The sequence below is a fragment of the Idiotropiscis lumnitzeri genome, chromosome 5, assembly GCF_059441095.1.
Source record: "Idiotropiscis lumnitzeri isolate Australia: NSW breed Sydney's pygmy pipehorse chromosome 5, RoL_Ilum_1.0, whole genome shotgun sequence".
NCBI lineage: Eukaryota > Metazoa > Chordata > Actinopteri > Syngnathiformes > Syngnathidae > Idiotropiscis > Idiotropiscis lumnitzeri.
In genome coordinates, this window is record NC_142395.1 from 20,344,472 (window position 1) to 20,367,246 (window position 22,775).

General features: G+C 38.7%; 1 protein-coding gene across 4 annotated transcripts in view; it reads right to left on the reverse strand.

Annotated features, from left to right (window-relative positions):
- Positions 1-22,775, reverse strand: part of pcdh9 (protocadherin 9) — a 152,789-nt gene that overhangs the window by 15,326 nt on the left and 114,688 nt on the right. For 2 of the 4 annotated variants that reach the window (XM_088295456.1, XM_088295455.1), the window contains one exon: positions 19,940-20,015. In XM_088295456.1, the coding sequence (XP_088151582.1) occupies positions 19,940-20,015 (76 nt within the window). Of the gene's footprint in view, positions 1-19,939; positions 20,142-22,775 lie in introns of all 4 variants that reach the window. The other 2 variants (XM_088295454.1, XM_088295453.1) reach the window with 1 other exon arrangement.

Consider the following 22,775-nt stretch of genomic DNA (forward strand, 5'->3'; position numbering starts at 1 on the left):
GAGTGGGCCACAAGAAGCTTGCCAAGGTCTAAATGACATTACTGTGGATGTTATATACTTCATGGCCTGGGGTGGGTATCTCGTGTGCCAAGAGATGCATAAAATTGTCACCGCTATTCTTACCCTTCACTTCAGATGACCACCCATAAACACATCCATCTGACACTTGAATCTTTGCATCAAACCATCAAGTGAATTAATTACCGGATTTAATGGCAGTGGAATAATAGACTTGATGCCAACAGATTTACTGTATTTTTGGGTGCTGTGTTTACAGTGCACATTTGTATTTCTTTGGTTGCCAAATGGACTTGCTCCATGAACGCATTCTTAACTCAGAACACATCAATATCGTATCTCAAAACAATCAATGTAAATGCCATCCAACCCCAAATTGTCTTCCATCTGATGTGGCCAACCAAAGCTGAATATACATAAACACGAAGAATATCACAACTCACTCAGCTGCAGTAGTATTTGCAGAGGATAAAGAATATATGAGTGTGTATAAATAAATTGTCTGTCTACATGTGTCGCTGCACAATTTGTGTTTAAATACCCGTTCTTCTACCACAACAATGATGCTAGTTGCATAAGCTCATTAATCACAGAAGATTGCATTTTATTTCAGAATCTTCAAGGTCTGTGACCTGTACCCACTTTGATTTCCACTTTGGCCTTGTGCATTCACCAACTAATTACAGGAGAATTTTTTGAGAAAATTAGATAATTTTGAAATACCAAATTCATAAGTGAAATACGGCTAGCTAATACTAAGTCAAAGCATGCTACTACAATTCCAAATTACCATCCAAATACCCGGCCTATGATCTGAGAATGGTAAAAGGCTGACCAGATTGGGTGCTTTAGAAGCATTATAAATTTTCATACACGTGATCGACACACAAAAGCCAAATATTTCAAGTATAAGAACCGGGATAACGGTCGATAATAACAAAAGTCCTGCGGCTGCGGACAAACAGCACTTTTGTCAGAATACAAAGTTTGAGGGGCAGATTGTCCTTCGAGGGACACAACAGTAATTAAGTGTAAATAGAGTAACATGAGGTTGCGTGTAAGGCCTTTGACACTACGAATTGCATTTGTTGAAAGACTTGCCCTCTTAGCTCAAGTACAAATCATTAGAATCAAAAGCAGACTGAATATACATGACAATACACATCAACTTGGCGTCAATAGCACAAGGTTTGTTGTGCTTGCATATGAGTCGCGAGCTGGTAGTGGGATGTAGGGAAGATGTGTACTAGTTAATTAGCTCAAAAGGGCATACGGACAGGCCTGTCTAATCCCCCCTTTCATGATATGTCAACACAACAAGGTCCGATAGATTACACTTTGCGCATCATCGTTGCCAGTGGGACCGCCTTTACGCACCAGTGTAGGGCAGGATCTACAATTAAGCAGATGATGAATACAGATTTGACTGGACACACACACACACACACAAGTACGGCAAACTACTGCTTTGGTAATGTTGAACAAAATGTCCAATGGGATGGGTGCATATGCGTTTCCTTTGTTCAGCTCCCTTCAACAGGACCTTAAACAAGAAGTTACATTTCCTCGCTGTCCAGAGGAAACTTCATATGTCCAAATACGGTCAATTTATTTTCTTTTCCAAAAAAACAATGCTAATAGTCCATCCCCACTCGGTCAGTAATTGCTATGCAATGGTAGCCAATTTAAAGCAGTGAAAATAGCAAATACACAAATACACTGCCGTTCTTGAACGCAATTTGTGTTTGAGAAGCTTCCTTATTTTGTGGAGGCTATGTGGCTATTTAACGTCTAGGTGTTTTTTTTTTTGTTGTTGTTTTTCAGAAAATAACTTGCGAAAATAATTACCAAAAAAAATAACAGTGAAAAACGTTCCACTGGCGTAAGTTGGCTTGTTTGTTAAAAATTGATATGTGTTGCTTCGTTGCAAAAAGCCCATTGTGTGTCACAGAGGTAATTAAGTCTCTGTTTTATATTAATATCCACTTCATAGACGGGGGATTAGTTGACTCATTGTTTTATTTATTACATCAGTAATGACTTTAGACCTTCAAGGAGGCCTTTCTGAAGATGTAGGGAAGATGTTTGCTTTTGTGATGTTTTCAAAAGCTTTTTGGACAGTGGGGGGGCTTTACATGATCGCAGAATTTGAAGTACTCGGCTGCTGGATTTGTGTTTGTACTATCTCAATCAATGCCAGCATACTCAAATAAGATGGTGTATATTTTTACTCCTATAAGTATGTGTGTCAATGTCAGCTACTACTTCTTCAGTTTGTCAGTGGTACATGCCATGCAGGGGCTTGTCTTTCCATGTAAGTCCATCTGGCTCCTTCTCCGTATTGGGCTTCTGTTGTTCGCATTCACTAAGCAGGTACTACCCCACAATCTTTCTGATCTTCAGACCAAGTTTTACGTTCCATATATGGACAAATGTAAACTAGCAAAACAGGCTACATGACTCACAGCCACATTCACAGAAAGAAACCGGCGTGTATCACATTAACATTGAAAATGTATGCAGACAGTGAAAAAACATGCCTTGTTGCACATTTTTGCCCTTTCTGCCTTTGTGTCTGTTGCATGGCCCCCATATGACCCTCATGATGATGGACTGAAAGGTAGACACTGATCCATCCTTCGTGTGCACCTCAGAAACTCAGAGATTGCGTGAAATTTAGATGCACGTCAGCTTCGGCTAGGCCGGGCAGAATTTATCTTATTCATATCCCCCAAAACTGTTTTTTTTTCCTTTTAAATAAACTTTATTTTTCTAGTTAAGGAAGATCATTTGCAATACAGACCTGGCTGCAGACAACAGAAAGAAAAATGCAAAAATAAAAACAAATAAATATAAATATATAACCAATTTTACAATTTGATATTGTTTGATATTAGAATAGAATCCTTATATCCAGCTTATAATGAAAATGATACATAATGAAAATATGTTATGCACTGTTTTCAGTCCAAGGTACCGGATGAGTAATTCATGTCTGAATAATGTTCAAAGTGCAAAAAATCATCTTCATTTAAAAATTTGTCATTGCTAGCCAATAAAAATATGAAGTGCTACGATGTAGTATATTGAGTCAGGCTAAAAAGAAATGCATTTTTCAGATTTTTTTACGGTCCATTAAGATGCAATTCCACTAATCGGCACTCTCGGCCTCAGAGAGAACATCTGTGAGGTGTGGGTGAACTTGACTGTCATTGATCTCTTTTGGTTTGAACACGCATGAAACAGTCATTTTCAGATTAAACAATGTATTGTGTCGCCAACTGCCAGTTGTACTCTGAGCCTGCAGGTAAGCCTAATGGTGGACGGGAGTCATGATCAAATGTTTGATCTCTCTCATGATATTTCTTGCCCGCTGCCTTTGCTCAAAGTAGCTCTCTTTAAAGGCATACATCATGCTGTGAGACGACTGCACTTTTTTCAATAAAAGATAAAGACCATCTTATTACCTACCCATTAAGAACGTAACATTTTGTTAAATGAACTACTATTTAAACCACTCCTTTGAGCTCCGAGCCAGATTCAATGAATCTCAGCCGCACTTTAATCAACTCTGGCTCTAGTGTTCCCACACATCCTTTTCATGATTAAGAAGAATAAAAATTCATAGTATTTGATTATTCCTAGTCTTAATTTAAAGGGGAGCTAAAGTCCCTCAAGGGCAATCAGACATATTTCAACATCCACCCAATGAAATATCAATATCATTTCTATTTCAGGGCAAGTTGAAATGACACAAGGACTCTGTAAAGACAAAATAGCTGTCTCTTTCTCTTTCTTATAGGCTACTGCAGTCTTCATCTTCCATAATATCCTCTACCCATTCATGAGCATCTTGACCCCATTTATTTTAGCCAGTAAAGTGTTTTATGAACATTTTAATGTTTTCAAACAAAAAAAACATATCGCTGGTCACAATCAGGACAACACTGGAGGTTATTCAGCATTAATGTCTACATTGCTTAACCCGTCAGCCCTGATTGTCAAAAAACAGTGACTAACAGCGCTTTTGGCATTAAACAGTTATGAATGCTGAATATGCGGTGCAAATGACATAATGGCCACAGTACAAATAGCCACATCAGCTCTTCCCTACCAGACAGCTCTTGTACCCAAAGGAAAGGTCACGACGACCCATTTTTTAAAGGCCTCAACTCCAACTGAGTCATATCATGGGGGCATCATCGTTGATAGTGTGACATCCATCTTAGGCCTTAACTTGGAGCTGTCAACAATTGCTTGTTGACAGCTTGTCATTTAGTAGGTCACTTAAAACCTGCACGATCTTAAAGGGACACAAAATGCAATAATAGTTTTCTGCTTTGTAGCCATCTACTGTATGACTTTCTCCACTTTCAAGTTTCGGTTGAGGATTTGGAGTGCAGCAATCGTCAAGCAAACATCTGCTTTATTTACGCACCACGGGTTGGGATACTATCCAAGTCGCATATGGCCCCCCTGATACGATAAGTTTACTCCTCTTCTCTTCTGTAAACCCATCTGCTGTTGTTCTTACATCATGTCTCGCTGTTCACTTCGGCTCATTTTCCTCCGCAAGACGTAATTTACAAAAAACAAAGAAAAACAAGCATTGTTGACTTGATGGGTGATAAAGAGAACAATTGTTAGCCCTGCATTCTGAAGACAAGAGTGGAACAACTCCCTTGATAATAGTGGTGAAAGCACTCATTCCAATATCTGCATTATTATTACATTGTTTTATATTCAATGACATGGAAAAATAAATTAACTCTCGTGATAAAATGTCACTGGATGAAAAAAAAAAAAAGATATTACCAAAATGTATTGTGCATGGGTTTTAAATTACACAGCAGCGTGTGACCATCATTGAACAATTTATATGGATGCAAATTCAGTACCTACAGGACCGTAATTGAATAAATATATGATATAAATATATGACCAAAATAGTTTGATGTAATTGTAGTTCAAAAACGCAACAGATGGATGGAAAAATAACTCACTGCAAAATTTGAATACTCCAGGATAGAAGAACAAAAAGAAAAATCTGCAGTGAAGCCGCAAAATGCTCTTTCTTTAAAGTGCCAACGGTTTTGTCCAAGTGTGTAAATTCCTCTTTTCCTGCACTCGACTCGAAGAACACTGAAATACACTATGTGTATAATTAGGAGATATTGGTTTTCAAAAAGGCCATGAAAATATCCTCAAAAAGCTTGAATGTATTATAAAATAAACAAAGGCACTATTTGCTTGCATAATGTAACAGAGAAATGCATTTTGAATGACGATATGAGTTTCGTCCTAAACGGCGTTCTCTTTATGGCAATTCTTGCATTTGGATTTTACACTAGATTGCCATCTCGATGAATAAACCACTGCCAGTATTTCCGAAAGCCAACTTTAATTTACATTTCAAAAGCTTAAACATATAATAATATATTTTTTAAGAAACTTATATTAAAAAAAAAAGATGGGCTTTCATTCCAGTTAAAAAAACAGCCCATTTGATGGAGATTTTTATGAAATGGCAACATGGAGGAGCCACAAAAAATCTTGCTCGTTCCTCTGAGCATAAAATAAGGAAATTCAATCTTGCCTTGCAATTCAAGCACCGGGGTTTGTGTTTAAGCAAAGTTACAGTTTGAACGCGGCTACAAGGCTGTTTTGTGTTCAAGTCTGACTTTGAAATTCATCATCTGCTGTGAGCCGTACACAACAGGTCCGTTAAAAATATTTTCTCTACTTAGCATGGATGACTTTGCTTCTTATTCACTTGAGGAACCTGAAGCATGAGCCTCTCATTCTAAAACCATGAAATTTGCATCTCATCACTTTGAGCTTTGTGTCAAAAGGGAGAACAAACACAGTGCAAACAAATACCATTATGCAGATAGGCAGAGAGTCAGTTCAGTCACTATTGTTGATCTCAAGTATGCCTGCATACAAATGCGATCCCATTCCTGTTACTTTTCTTGACGTTCTTCGATTTTTTTTTTTGAAAATCAATTTAAATTAGCACAACGTTCGAAAAGTCCCCTACTGCCGCAACAACACGCTCACATTATACTACGCAACAAAAATACATTTCCAGGTAAAGCGGGGCTCAACCTAACTTGGTAACAATGTCACTTAATCTTATCGGATTTGTTCCTTCACGGTGGGGTAATTCACCCCGGACAATTAGCCTCAGCTTTGCGAAGGGACACAACACTGACAGGCAAGACTTGCATTCAGGCATCAGACGATGGCACTGGAGAGGGTGTCCTTTTTGCCATTTAAAACACCTCCACTCACTCCTGTGTCATGGGAGAAGTGACAGACCTGACAGGCTCAGTCTCTTGGGAGCCACCAGGCGTCTTTCCAATCTCCCTGGGTCAGTGCGGGGGTGAGAACGCCAGTGAGGAGCTTCTGGCTAGAAACACTAATTATCATAGCTGCCGTGCATTTAGCAACACTGTGTAGAGCACAAGGTAGAGTGCACCTCCTGGTCGTGCTGTCAGATACCTCACAGGACAGCCTCTAATTGTGCAGAATGTAATGCTTAGGGTGTTACGGTTCGGGGCTGCCAAAGGCAACTTTCCGCATCACTGGCTTATGCAAAATAAACGGGCAGACACACCAGTGTTTTCATGCCCTTCCCCTAATTTATTGTTGCTGTTCATATTGTTTGTGTTATATCATTAAGAAAAAAAAAAATCACTTTTTAATTTTTGAATTGAACGGGGAGCAAGGGTGTCGCCTATCATGCACATACTACAACAGAACAGTACGACACTACATTGCACACTGAAAAGCCTCGGCCCAAACTCATGATAATTTAATGAACGCTTGAAGGCAGAGTTTGAGGCATTGGACAAATATAAATATTAATTAAGACACTTGGGACTTGTGCGAAAGCTCCTTTTCCTGTAAGCTGTTGCCATATTAAAGGAAATTGGTCAGATTTTTGATGTGGCTTGGAATATGCATTGGAGCTTCAAACATGAACTTCTTGTGAACATCCGCTCATTGATAGCGGAGGGTTTAAGACGGAGTTTGTTCAACTTGCGACGGGTGCAGCTGGCTAACTTGTGATGGTTCTCTTTGATGAAGAAATCGCTTTGCTTTTACTTGTCATGTCACAGATCTTTAATTAAGACGTCAGAATGCCACAAACGCTCACAATTTAACGAATCAATCACTTGATCAGAAAATACCAAAGTGTTCCATATTAAAGCCGCTTAATGGGACACGGAATATCAATAACATGTCAGGGTTGAGGACTCTTTGAAGCGCTTTACTCCCACATTGTCCGGCTTCATCGTAAAACTGACGCTTGGTTAGAGCATACATCCATTTTTTTTTTAAACACGGCTTTTCCTCATACGTCACAGGGAATGCGGGTGAGCTAAAGTCTTTCTCTGCTGATTTTGAGCAAGGGGCGGTAATTTCATTTTACAGCCCATGGTTGTCAAATAAACAAACAGTCACACATTTCCATGATTATTGCAACACGTCATTAAGTATGCGTTCAAATTGTTGCGACTGGGAACGCTGAAAAAATGTTGTGTTGAATTTAGGCAGCTTTATTTATACGGGCAAGACAAGGCAGTTTTATTTATATAGCACATTTCATACACGAGGCAACTCAATGTGCTTCACAAACAACTGTGAACAACATTCAAAGGCAAAGCAGAGAAAACAGAAGTAGCGTGCAAAAATTACTCAAATGTACATTGACAACATTTAAAAAGTAAATAAATAAAAATGGGTTACTAAAATATCTAAAAGAAAAAAATATTTCAAATTGTTTAGAGGACCTCGGCCCAAGGTTTGAGGAAAAATAAAGCAAAGTTTTTAACCTGGATTTAAAAGCATTTAGACCCGGGGCTGACTTCACTTCTGTTGGCATCTTTTTCCATTGACTCACTTTTATTTCGTCAATTGCTTGCCGGAAATAAAAACATTTGGATCCAGATAATTTTTTCAAGTGGACTACATCACAACTACATTAGTTTAATCTTATTATAATAAGATTAATTCTGAGCGTGTATTTATCATTTTCTTTGTTATATTTCACTGTACATGTCCTACATTTTAAATAGAAGAATCATCTATTTAAAGTGTATGGGAGGCTATTTTTACGATGACATCGAAATTATGAAGAAGGCACTTATGACATCATCGAGCCACATCTTTGACTTTCTGACTGTGGAATGTGCTCGTAATGGTTTCTCTTTGGATTTATTTGGTTTCTCTTTTAATTAAACACTAAAATTTGTGTGACCAATACTTATCAACAGCTTTTTATCTCCATCTTCAGAGTCTGAAGACAACCCTGTTGGGCCAGGCACAGACTAGGTCAAACAGCCAGTGGGCGGACTCAGCTTATGAAAATTTTGAGTTTTCGTTATCTTTTTGTGAGGCCATTTCATCTCGTTTTCGTCAAAAAATCACATAATCAGTGTCAAGATGGAAATAAAATAGTATTCCTATTCGAAAAATACATTATAAAAACCTAAAACAGGTAGAAAATTCAAAAAGTACACCTTTATTTATTTATGTAGGCGAAAAAGAAAATAACACCAATGAAAAAATAGGTACATGTGTATTATTAATACAATTGTACATTTTAAAGTACTGGTGCCATTCTTTGTGAAGCTTCAGTTCTGTTTTTGTTTTTTAGTATTCTTTTTTATTAGAGTATGTTTGGTGTCAAGCGTCACAAATACTGTCAAGCAAAAAGTTATCCTTGAGATTCAAGGTGTCGCTCGTCCAGAGGATCTTCTACTACTACTACTTGTAATGCAAATTAGAAACTTGCACAATGCGTATCATGACAGTGGTTTCGTACCAAAAAAAATGCTGATGTTTTAAAGTAAAAGAAAAGTTTGTATTCAGCTGCTTGAGGATTGCCCTCTGCAAAGCATGTGTTACAGTGTTAAACACTTGATCTGGGTAATACTGTCTACCATGCAAAATTGTAGGTTGTAATGGGAGAAGATTAAAGGCAATCTCTCTCACCTCGTGGCAAATTCCACACCAGTAAGCAACGGGTGACTTGTGAAGCTGTGGATGGCATTTCCAGGGATTAGCTCATGATTTTAGGGTTCAAGCAAGACACAGTCGCAAGGAACTGTGGATCACTGTACCCCTCACCCTTCCCACATGTACAAAACAAAGTAAGCACTTAAAAAAGAATTACAAAAAAGCAAGTTAATTTGGTACATGTATACTGTGTATACCTATTAGTATTAACATTTTAGAAATATGGTAGTCATTTTATTAAGAGTATTAATTATATAGGACGTGTTGTTGTGCAGGATAACATTGACCTTGCATGCCAAAACACATTACAAGATAAGTTTAATATGTGAGTCACAAAGTTACTATAATTATATTTATTGATGGAAGAAAGATGGCAAAAAGGTTGCGTGGAAGAAATAATCAACATGCAGCTATTTAAAAAAATATTTTAAAAATATAATACATGTATATTGTTTCTGCTAAAAAAAAAATACTGTTTTCTGTTGCGCAACAAAGTAGGTTTATGTGGTGAATTATGAAATATTGCCTTAAGTGATGCAGTTTGAAAGTGGAACTCATGCAAGACTAAAAGTGCATCAAGTGGCAAAATAAAAGTTAATGTGGTTAGAGAAACGACGCACAGAATAAGGACCCTGTTTTTGTGCACAACACAAATCTAACAGAGCTGTGCAGATCAGTACTTTCTTTCTTCTGGTACTTACATAGATGGTGCGGTTGTACAAGAGCATTTGCACCATTGTAAGAATGAACACAACTGACTCGCTGGAGTCCATGCAGGCGATTGAAACAAGCTAAGTACATTTAAAGGGGACTGCAAGATCTCCACTTGCGAATGATGTAAAGTTGGCCAGAGCAGAGACTCTATCTACCTGCACCTCGATCAAGTTCACCAAAATCGTGTTATACCACTTGCACCACAACTTAGAACCTGCTCCGTCACAAAATTGTCGGCCGCTCAGCATGGTCAAGCGTGATCTGCCAGATTTAAAAAAACTAAACTAAACTTGCCCTTGCATGAAAGTCAAGATGTGTCAGTTCTTACGCCGAGCACCTGAAAATAGAAATTCTATGAGAATAGAGCCCATATAGTTGACGCGAGAAAAGAAAATAATTGAGGTGAATCGAACACAGAGAGGGAACGGCATAGGAGACTGTTGCAGTTCATCTGCAAGTGGCTTTAGGCATTTGCGTGATGGCGATGACATCAGCTGAGTCAGAAAAATGTCATTCAACTGCTTGTCCAATGGAATCCATTTGAAAAAGAAAGATATTTGAATGTCAGCCAATTCATTTTTCTTCCCTAAAGGTCTGAAAGTGCTTTGTATCTTTTGTCTAACTAATGACAAGGAACTGCACATCCTACAGTCGAAGGCGTAGATGCAAATGACACAGTGTGTGTTCTTGACAGACCTCCGCTTTAAAAGTAAACTTACAAGATGGCCTTCAATCCTGTACATACTCTCCACAAGAGTGAAATGTGTGCCTTTTCTTGAGGTGTGGCAAGCAGAAGACAATTTTTACTTGATCAGAACGCTTCATTAGAATTTGTCTTATGGCTGGCCCACTGCAGCACATATCACGCACATTAAGCTCTGAGTGTCCTTGGCAACAGATGCTCGACTCAGTGCAAAATATTCATGCTGCAATGTTCCATGAACTATTTGCCTTTTGTGTCTTTATATTCCTTACGCCACATCTCCCTCTGAACATATGTTCGTACATAATGACCGCCTCAGACGATACAAATCAACATTTCGATTGCCGTCACTCCAGTTCAATGACATTTTCCACTTTAATTAGAAATTAGAAATCCCTTTATTGTCATTGTACTCAAGTGTGCAACGAGATTAGAGGGCTCCCCTCTCCAGTGCAATACAACAATAATACAGACAATATATAAATTAGATAATAAATAAGAGAGTGCAATGGAATTTAGTTTTTTTAACCGTGCAATCCTGCAGTACTTGTTGGACACCACGTGAAAATGCTTCTGCGAGATCAAATTTCTGCATTTATTATATTTCTCCGTATGCATAAATCTGTAATCAAAGCATTTATGTCAATTTGATCGCAGTGTCTAATGGCCGCCATACTGGATACTGTACCATCTAAATTTCAAGCCCGGGTTTCCCGTGTATAAAATGTGGACCGACGCTGTAGCAAACGAAGGGTGACAAACGGCATCATTGAGATTCGCGTTGCTACTGTTGTCTCAGGAAGCTTTTAGCATTTACAACCTTTTCTCCTCTGAAATGTGCTCTGCTCCACGAGTGACCTTTTCCCTTCTATCACTTACAGGATCAGTATGCATTCGACTCACTGAGTGATTACTTCATGCCCTGTCGGCTCACCTTGAATTCAACTGTCATCCTGTCATCTATTTTCAATGTGATATTATCTTTCTCACCTCTTATTAGTGGTGCCCATGTGAAGTCTGTTGAGTACTCTTGCCGCTATTCCACAAACAAAGCTTCACTGTCCTTGCGAGGACGCTCGTGTTGGAGACATGTCCGAAGCTTTTGTAAAAGCAAAACAGTTGTCCTATGCTATCACCAGTATATTATTTTAAAAGAAAGTAACAGTTCCCACGACAAATTTGTTTACCATAAAGTTTGTTAAATAAGACTTTTTCTCATGTAGTTTTACTGCATCAACATTTGAAAATGTTTCGGTGAATTTAATGCTACTAATTTCCGTGTATGTACAGTGTGTGTGTTGTGCGTGTTTGTGTATAGAATTATTCATCAATCGGAATAAATGAATTTTAATGAAATTCCTGTGAGTTCTTGCAATGTGAATGCAAATCATGAATAGTTAATACTATTGTTGTGGTTGCGTTTTTGTTTAGTTTTTTTTTAAACAGAAAAATAGCAAATCAGTCGAGAAAAGTCGCAGAGTAACCTGTCATTTTTTGCAAACGATAGTCTCATGTAATCAGGGAGCACATTTTTTCTTTGAGCAGACTTTGCAATTGGCTATTTTAATGCAATCAATGTCCCTCTCCAACTAAAGATGCATTGAAAGGTTATGTTTAACATTTATGTCGTTCTTCAGAAGGGTGGAGTGCCGCAACCAAAATAACAGCAGATTAACATGAGCGAAAGCATGCATTCAGCTCATTTTGCTTTGCTTTTTCTTGATTTCCACTTTTGAAATGGTCTGTCTTATGCGAATGAATAGCAGAGGATTAATTTCTACCACAGTATCTGCTACCATGAGATAAGTTCATCGGCGTTCAGGATAATATAGGAAGCGCAATATAGCTCTTTGTCAGAAAAACAACATTGGCATGATGAAGGAGCTCAGCGTGCATGGAACTTGGTGACCCATATAAGATGTCTTCCCCTACACGCCCTTTGGATTTCTTATTTCCTCGTGACAATAAATGTTCAGTTTTAATATAAGGAATTGTGGTACCACTTAATTTAGTGTTGATCTCGAAACCACAATTTGAAGCCCTTCCAAAAGTTGTGATCTTGTCTCAGTCTCGGACCGGCCAGACTTTGGATTTTGAGTTAGAACTAGTCAGAATCGGCACTTATCTGCTATTCTTCTACTTTATCAATGTAACAATGAGGAGAAGCACCAAGTAAAACAGCAAATACGTTCAGTTGATGTGTATCTTTAGGTCGCAAAATGCTACAGTCTCTCATGTTTCTTTAATACAACCAAGTTCCTTTCAGTTTGCAGTGATTTTTTTTGGGGAACTGTGTTGCAACAAACTAATATTTGTTTCTAGTACTTTGACCACTCCACATATCGAAATAAGATGCAGTTCAACACAGAATGAACATTGGATTTGGATTTGTCTCGCACGTATATTACGACAGTGACAAATCGATACTAAACCTGCTTGTACCCTACTATAGCACACAATCTGTGAAAAGGCCCAGGCGGCAAGCCTTACTGTCTGCTGGTTAAACTTATCGCCGCAGCACCTCATTACGCACCCAAAAGCGAAAAAATAAATAAATAAATAATGCATTTGAATGTATTAAAGAGAGAAACCACATTTGGCCGACTGTCTGTGGTCAGCCTGGAATAGGAGGACACTATCTTACACCTGCTCACTTTTTGAGGCAAGTTACAGAGTTTTTAGCCTCAGCATATTCTCAGACTGAGATATGAAATGTTGCTCCTAGTTCTGGTTTTGGTAGCGCTCATCTATCGGTTGTTGGTTGTGTCACTTTACCGCAAAGACTGAAAAACTGTGAATTATATCCGTTATAAGACTTGGAAAAGACGGATAAACAAACCATCATAGGTTATCACGATTGAGATAACGGGAGGAATTTAATAATCATAATAATTATCATAATCAAACAGATTTATATTGTGTCAGTTTTTAGTTTGAGACTGTGAACATTTTTAAATGTAAGCCCAGCATGAGCCAACTGCAATGACGTTCGGGCTTTTCTCAATTGGCACATTTCCCTCGGTTGGGTGCAACTATTTTATTCTTGAAAGGAGTGTGAGTCAGAGTGTGGAAGTAACTTCTAAGCTCGTTATTCAAACATTTATACACACTACGGAAAGCATATAAGGAGCATTTCTAATAAAATATTCAATTTAGTATTGATTGATTGCAGGTGGGGTGGCAAAACTTTGGGTGAGGGGAGGGCAGCAACCGCATATGGTTTAATGACATATGACAATTAAAAATAAATATGTGAATAAATAATGTTCTTTTTTTTTTTTTTACAACTTTCCCATTTGCAATGTACACTTTAAAACAACAGTACAATCAATCCAGATTTAAATCTCTTCAACTTCAGTGACTCGGTCCAAAAATGTTAATTGCAAATTATTAAATAGCTATTTAGTCCTTGCTGATTGCTATGTTTTGCCACTTTACCCGGGACCAAAGAGTCGACTGTAATTCCACATCCCTCGGAACGTTCTTCTGCTTACTGTGACTAATCATCTTAGAGGATGCTCTTCATCAGGCCCCCGTCTGCTCACCCAAGCTGTTGGCACTGACTATGGCGATAATGACTGAGGCGAGTTTGAGACGATGTTTACTGGTTGACAGCATCACCCTGCTTCCACTGTATGCTCCAGCAAGCATTTCCATTTAGTTCACTTCTCAAGCACCTGTCTAATTTCTCTTTGGAGACAGAAATCCTTTAAACCCCATTGTATCCTAGGGCAACATATTTACAGAGGCCTGGTTTTCCAATACCGAGGAGAGATTAACACCGCTTCTTGATATATGAATTCATGTCACCCATCCACATGCTTGGTCAAGGGCCTGAGCCACTCTGTCCATGATTCCACTCCCATCCTCTTAACACACACCACGGTTTGTAACGCAAACTGACCAAACTTTTCTGAAAGGAAAATCTGACAGGAAAATAAAACGGATTATAAAGATGGACAGAAAATTATTCAAGCACAAAAAAACAAAAAAAATGTTTGCTCTTTTAAAAAATCTCATGATGTTGAATTGTCTTTCAGTGCAGAAATGAATCACACAAAATGGATCAGCAGCACTCGTGAGCGCTTGTATTGTTGCTGCATGGGGTCGTACGGCTGCCAAACTGACAGTCTGTTTTTGTTCATTCAAAATTGTCAAAAGACGTGTGAACTACAATAACAACATGGCTGCTGGGAAAGAGTTCAGTATTTCTGACATGTCTACACTCTTGTCTCAAGCAGTATCCAAAATCAGCATGATCCCATTTAACTGAAACAACATTCTAAAAAGTGTTCCCAGGACAACATATTTACATTGAAGTGTATTTCAAGCTGCTTCCAAGTGAGGGGAGCTCCCATTTATTTTTCAAACACATATTTGCCAAAGAATTCCGTTTAAACCCAACTTGTACATCTAGATGGAACTTCTGACTACGCACAGAACAGTATGGTTGAGTGGAGCTTTAATTACGCCATTGATTGTTGCATAATTTGGTTTTATTGACTTTGTTTACAGACTAGACCTAAATAGTTTTACAGTGTTATGATTGTGCATCATCCTCAGCCAGCTGCAGGTCAGCATTAAAGAAGAAACGGATGCATCAGCTCATGAACTGATTTCATTCAATATGTTCAGTTTTTTTTAACCGATCGTTTACAAATGACCCACCTGGCTGCAGAAAGTATTTTGCTAGAATGATTTAAAAAAAAATCTATTCTGGGAATAGGGGAATTTGCAAATTCTGAACTATGAAGATGCGGGGTCTACCTGTATTACATCTTTTGTACGCCTTTCCCACAACTTTATTCAAATGTTCTACTTTCTACTCCCTGGGCAGTTACAAGAAGCAAAACAAAACAAAAAAACTGCTGAAAAGAAAACTAGTTGTATGTTGTCACAATTCCGGAATGTATTTACATAAAACAACAACATATCGCCTGGACAAAACATCTTGAGACCTGAGTGCAATCACAAAATACAAATTTGTGGTTCGTTAATGACGCCAAAGTAATATTTGTATGCTGAATGCAATGCAGAAAAAAAAATTGGCTTCATGAAATGGGCTGAGTGCATGCAGGCTTGAGGAAAAATCCAAACCATTATCCAACTAAGACTCGATTTAGAGAAATAGCTGAAAGGAAACTTAGACTCTATCAGACTATTCTGCCACTGAGACACATCCGGTGCATGTTCTTCAGAGCGCTACTGTAGAATATACACGACTTTGAATGATGTATCTAAAACATTAATATCAGTAATGGCCGTAGTGCTTGCATTTTCAACATACGTGTCCCTTTTCAAACAAGAACAGTGGCAGCTTCTCAAAGTGGAGTGACAAGATATTTTTTTAACACACAATTTGACCACTTATCCACTCTCCCTCCGTCCTGTTTCAGTCTCCTTGTTTCTGTGCTCAAATCATGCACCTGTTTGGGTGAAATATTAGCATCACTCATCCTCAAGCGGTTTTGCTTTTTCACAGTTTCACAGTTTACTGCAACTTCAATAATATGGAAATTGTAATAATCAGCGGGAGTTCTGGGAGTACATCAAGAAAGGCCAGTTGAGTAGTCACACTCTCACCGCTTCACCACTCTTCTTCCCCAATGGGAACATATGTTTAATATATTTTGTACCAGCTAATTATGATATAAAGTTTGTTTGTGATAATAATAATTAAAAGTTGCTGATTGTTGGCAAGCCTTTGTAAAACATTTGGTTCCATAGCTCACAAGAAGAAGGAACAAAGGGAGAAATTTGTTTCGTGAGTCTGGCCAGTGTTTTGTATTTAGGACACACACACACACACTCTTGCACACACTCACCAACACACCTAAAAAATAAAAGACAATCACCATCTTCACATCGCCGCCGCTTATGACGACAATCTACTGCAGAGGCATACCGCCGAAAATTAAACTATATCAGTCATGTCTTGGGCGGCACGGTGGACGACTGGTTAGCATCATGGCCTCACAGTGCAGAGGTCGTGGGTTCGATTCCGGCTCCGTCCTTCCTGTGTGGAGTTTGCATGTTCTCCCCTTGCCTGTGTGGGTTTCCTCCGGGTACTCCGGTTTCCTCCCACATTCCAAAAACATGCATGGCAGGTTGATTGAACACTCTAAATTGCCCTGAGGAATGGGTGTGTGCATGGATGGTTGATGGTTGTTCGTCTATGTGTGCCCTGCGATTGGCTGGCAACCAGTTCAGGGTGTACCCTGCCTACTGCCCAAAGACAACTTGTATAGACTCCGACCCTCCCCGCGACCCTTGTGAGGACAATCGGTAAAGATAATGAATGGGTGGACAGTCATGTCTTTTCATACCACGATGTGCGCATGGATGTTATTGGATCTAACTTGATGGAGAGAATTACAACACATTAGGGCAGACATTACACTTTAAAAGTAGCCCCTGTGTGCAAGAAAGTAGCGCAACACATTTTCCTCCCTGTTGTGTCTTAACTAAAGTGTAGAGATGCGGCATGCTGACTCATCTCTGGGTTCACTGTAAATCCGATTAATTATAGATGAGTGGATGCAGTGTTTCCCTCGGAACAAAAAAACACCATGAGTTTTTATTTGCTGAAACACTGTGTATATTAATAGTATTAAATGAAAAAAACTCATGATTTTCCACCTACATATGTATTAAAAAATAAGGGGCCTTTGTCTGTTGCATTTCCATGTTTTGCTGATTTGCACTGAGTTTCATGGTTTATTCAAATCAGTGTCATACTTTAAATTTTACAAGATTAATGTGCAAAGCAACACAAATATACAGTAGCTTGCCCTTAAAGTAGTTTCTCTGTTTGAAAGTCGCCTTCAAATGTTTTGTTCCTTACTTTTGTAATCTCAAGAGGACGGAAATTGTCATTTGTGGACTCAATTGTTCGGAAATTGATGTTTATCATAATTCAGAAAAATGCTTATCAATAAAATGTGGTTGAGCAAACAACGAATGCCGTAATGCGGCCAGTTAACCCTGTAGAAATTCCACCTTCACTCATTTGTTTGGCTCCCATCCCAGCATCATTAAACTCAGAATGACTTTTCAGATCCTACGATGGACAGAATAAAAATGCTTTAAGCTGTTTTATTGATCATCAAGCATGCACACATTTTCTTGGCAAAGGACTATTTGATTAATGTTTGTTGTAATAAATAAAGTCTGTTGTGCTTTTTATCATTTGTTTATATGTCAACATCGATATTATGACACCGCATGATATATCTTTGTAATTTGGGATCTGCGGAGAAACTACATTTCTTGTCGGGGCCTGTTGTTAAAAAAAAAAAAGCGTACTCCCTTAAATCTGTTAACTAAGACATTAACTAGCTTTAAAGAATCTCAATGGCAGGCCATTATGTCAGATATTCAGCTTTTTACCTACACTTGTGTTCAACTAGCTCTGTCTTGTCTGAATAATTAACCGGTGTGTATTTAGTTTCTTGGCTCAGTTCAGTCCGCGTTGGCTCCTTCATCACACAAGTGTCCCTCTTGTTCTTATGATGCTGTTGGTGTCCTTGTTGCAGGAGGGAGTCTACATAATTTTCTATTAGTTCATTCCCTCCTGAGAGTTCAGTTTGAAAATGTGAGCTTTCTGCCTTAAAGGGACACTTGAACGGGCTGAACGTTGTCACTTATATAATAGGGCTTTATGTAAAAAGGATGCCAGCACTAAAATCCCACCCCCGCCACCTCCGAAAAACGATATAGTGATTTAATTTGTTTTTATGACTACATTCAGCACATCTTAATGATGGCCATTTTTCAATGGGCATGGCCTGTTTTACATTTCAGTGGAAGGAATGAAGAGCATTGTAAAGCAGTTTTCTGGCTTGCTTTGTCGCATTCTATTGTCACCTAGTGTCTGAAAATGGCAAATGGGTTTTCATATATATATATATATATATATATAAATACAACACATCTTGTCAATAGATTTACATCATTTTAATCGGAATACAAACCAAAGCCCTGACTCATTTAATTCATGAGGTGTGCTGTCAGGTATTGAATCTGGCAGTCAACATGATCAGATGTAGAATAATAAGCCTAATTGTTAAATAATTAAATGAGTTGCCTTCTTTTCCTTGATGTGGAAACTATGGTCTAGCCAACCCTGGGTTCAAACATGCACCACCACTGTAGAGAGTCGATTGTGCTAACCATTAGTATAAAATCCCAACTTTCTAACAGAATAATAAATTCTCCCTTAAGGCGGAGCGTGAGAGGTTCACTAAAGGACTGACGCACACTCACCGGCATTCCTAATACCTGTTTCACACCAAAGAGGCACGCCGAGGAAGCCGTTACTAACGTAGTGCTGGGAGAAGTATCAACACACAGACACATGCACATGCACACACAATCGTCTGTACTGAGTGAGCACGACACCATGTCAGCATGATAGCAAGGTAGCAACCAACGCTAAGAAACTCCTCTTTTAAATTTCAAGGGTACGTCGCGACGTAAAAATTGAAATGCATAAAAAGCTATTGTAGCACACAGCGAGAGAACATTGACAAGCTTGATTCGACCGGAAGTTGTCATGTCAACAAAAAATGCAGAAATGGTGCGCGCATCGAGACCGAGCCACAGCAGTCGGATGCAACGTTAGCTGGCTCGGAGTGCTGAGACGTTAACGCCCACTATTGCATTGAGCTTCTGCACATGTTAAATTTTTAACAAGTTAACAACTAAAGATGTATCCACCCTTCACAAAAATGGACTACACACGTGAACAGAAAAACTTTAACGAAATATTCGCCTCTGCATATACTATTTGTCTGAACCGACAGTACGTATAAGAAAAAAAGAGATACCACGTAAGATCATTCCTTCCCATTTTTGAAATCATCAGATAAGCTTCAAAAACACTCTCAGTCAATTAGAGCAACATGGTAGTTTCTTTCAACTGCAGCAAATAGATATGCTTGAGTTCTGTCAGAAAGCAACCACAGTTTACTCAAACTACTCGTATTTAAGTGGCACCCTCGCTACGCAACCTGGCACCGACCTTGGGGCGATGCGCTTGATCTCTGCGCACGCCTTGCCACTTAATGATAAAATGAGAAAACTGGGTCGGAGATGTACATCCCCACCAGAAATAGTGGGAAGTTAACATCTTCAGAGCAGCAAGACTTCCAACTGGGAAATCATCTCTAAATAAATCCAATGAGTTTCACAAATAGGTGAAGAGCCTTTGGGAGGCCCAGGTTTGCTCTTGGGAAGCACGAACATGTCTGGATGATTAACTGAGAAATGAATGACCTGCTCGTGTATACACTAGAAACCCACTTGAGCAGACAGATGACTCCAAATTAAATATTATTTGATAACTTGTAGTCTGAACTATGTCTTGCATTCTTAAAGTCCATTCCTAATTTCAAATGCTTTAATCACAACCCAAAGCGCTTTTGTTTAACGTGTTTTTGAAGCTGAACTTCAAAGTCCGTTTGGACACAAACTCACCAGAGTTGGGATCGGAGTTGCCGTCTGCTTCGGTTCTCTTGTCGGGGGAGGCCTGCTCGTAGAAGTCATCCTGCGCCTGCACCAGAGGGAGAGGTTGTGTGAGGAGGGAGCCACTGCCTACAGGCTCGTGCTCCCCCAGACCGCTGTCACTGCAGCTCTCCTGGGAGCCGTCCGGCAGGTGAAACGTGACGCGTCGCTGTGACTAGAACCAAGAGCACAGAACAGAGCCTTGAATGTTAGTGCTCTGCATCGCGCCTTTTTTTTTTTTTTTAATCATAAAATTAATTGAATCTAGTGCAGGCTGTTTCACAGTGCTGTAGTTTGCGGATTTGGCTATAGGATCATTACATTAAAAAGAGCTCTTAAGAACTGATATTTATACATTGTTTTAGAAAACGCTTTAGACTAGTCTTGTTACTGTCGTGAGGGGCCTCAACATATGCTAAACAGTCACGTTTCACTGCACAATGACAACCCAAAAGCAAATTACAGATCACTAGGAAAAAAAAAAACATGAATAGTTTAAAACAGGGGTGCCCAAGTCTGGTCCTCGAGGAGGGAGACGTCTAAAACAGACTGGATAGAGGCTCTCCAGGACCGGATTTGATATCATTACAATATCATATGAAGCTCGCTGCTTAAATTTGAAAGGTTGTGTCGTCAGTTTGATTTTGATTTCACAAAGTCAAAGTAGTGTTAACAAAAAACGTTTGCCACCTGTATGGAGAAAAGGAATTTGTTCTTTAGACATGACTTGTAACTTGCCGATTATCGGTATGCGGACGCACACGCCTACACACGCGCACGCTCACACAGTCTTTAAAGCCCACCTGATTGAATTTTCAACTGCTAATTTCGATTGTCTTTCCCCCCCAAGCTCTAATGACATTTTCCTCAGGCTTTTTCCTAAGTCCAGACACAAGCCTGCAGCTAACCTTTCATGGGCACAGAGAAGTGTTCGTTGTTGATGACAGGCAGGCACAGGTTTTACAGTAATTATTGGCAAAAGCAAAGGTCAGCCAATCTGCAGTCTAATGCAAATGGCCTCATTATATATTTAAAATTGCTCCAAGAACATACAGCGTTCAATTAAACGAAAAAAAAAAAAAAAGCTGTCTACTCACAGAAATAACAATGTGGAAAGGGGTGACTGTGTGAGACGAAAGGGGGACTGGGGGGAAATGTTTCTTTCAGATTAAAATACTGATGGATGTAAATGATGGATGGATGTATTTATGGGTACACCGAAAGCAGCACCAAGGGGATGGAAAACAAGGATGGATATGGAGGTGAAGGGAAACAGGAAAATCCAAAATGAAATTGAATTTGAAACGGGGTTATTAACATTATGGTTCAGATTTTGTTGTTTTGATTGCAATTGGTTTTGTTTCATGTTTTCTTTCCTCAAGTGCCTTGTTTTGTTTCCACCTGGTCTCGTCATCCTCGTCCCTTGTGTTGACCAATCAGCTCCATCCAAGCCTTTGTGTATAGTCCAGGTGTGACCTGTTGTCTTGTCAGTTTGCTTGTATTTAATTCTCTGCCGCCTTTCAGTCTGTGTCAGAACACTTGTTTTTTATATTAATTTCGTGTTTTCCTTTTTATGCCGTTTTGTTATATATATATATATATTTTATTTTTTTATTTTTTTTTATTTACATTTTGTTTTGAGGTCATCCTGCTGTATGTTCCTGCGTTCGGGTCCAGCCTTTATCCACCACCACATCAACTCGCAACTTGTCACAGAAAAACAGAATCATGACAACCAATGAAGTAAACTAATTATTGTTTGTTTTAATGGGATTCATGTCAGTTAAAAACAGTGCATGGAATAAAAAAGCTTTTAAAATTAAGTAATTGTAACTTTAAAACTCTACATACTCTACAAGGGGTACGGTTTTAAAATTTTTAATTCAACTGATATTTTCTAAAAATTACATAAATGTAAAGCGCCATATCTTTGAAAAGTAAATTTAAAAATATGAATTGATTAAAAACATGAAGCTTTTTAGGTTTATTTACAGCCATGATGGAATCTTTATGCTGACACACCATGCTTGGCTTTGTTGAGCCTTTCAAATATATACTGAATTAATAGAGTGTCATATTTTGGAAATAAATGATTGATATATTATGCAAGAAGACAGCTGTCCTAGTCTTGCTGATAGTTTATTTGCAAGAAATATGAGCAGTTCATATTCTACATGATGAATGTATGACTTGATGTTGATTTGGAGGACATAAGAGATGAGATAGATTGGCAAACGACAATATCTGAGCATATTTGTCTTCTGTCTTTCTGAAAAAAAAACATACTGCTGCTAAGATTGTGACTTGACTTATTGCAGGACAGGACTACACTTGACTCACCCAAGTCAAAATGGCTCGGAACTTGCTTCAGATTCCAATATTCCGACTTGAGACTTGCAAATCTGTGAATTGATTCCATCTCTGGGACATGGCCGGATGCACGTTTTGAAGATATTTCAGCGTTCTGGCTTGCCGACAGTCGGTTGTAATAATATTAGCATAAGACCAGCTTTAACTGTCCCTGCTGCCAGTTTACAAGATATTATGGCTTATCACGCCTGCTAACCCTTATTATCTGCTTGTTTTTTGTAAAATAATTCCCCTGCCTAAACACACTCACACAAACACTCTGTCAAAAAAGCAAATAGAAGCAGGTTATTACTCCAAGGTTACATGTTAAACAAGCTTGCTACTGATGAGGAACAGCATTTGTCCTTGCGTGTTGTTTAAAATGCAAACTGTACAAAGTTTAGCCTGCAATCAAAGGCCAGTTTTAAACGCGTCATCCAAGCCAACATAAATCACCAAA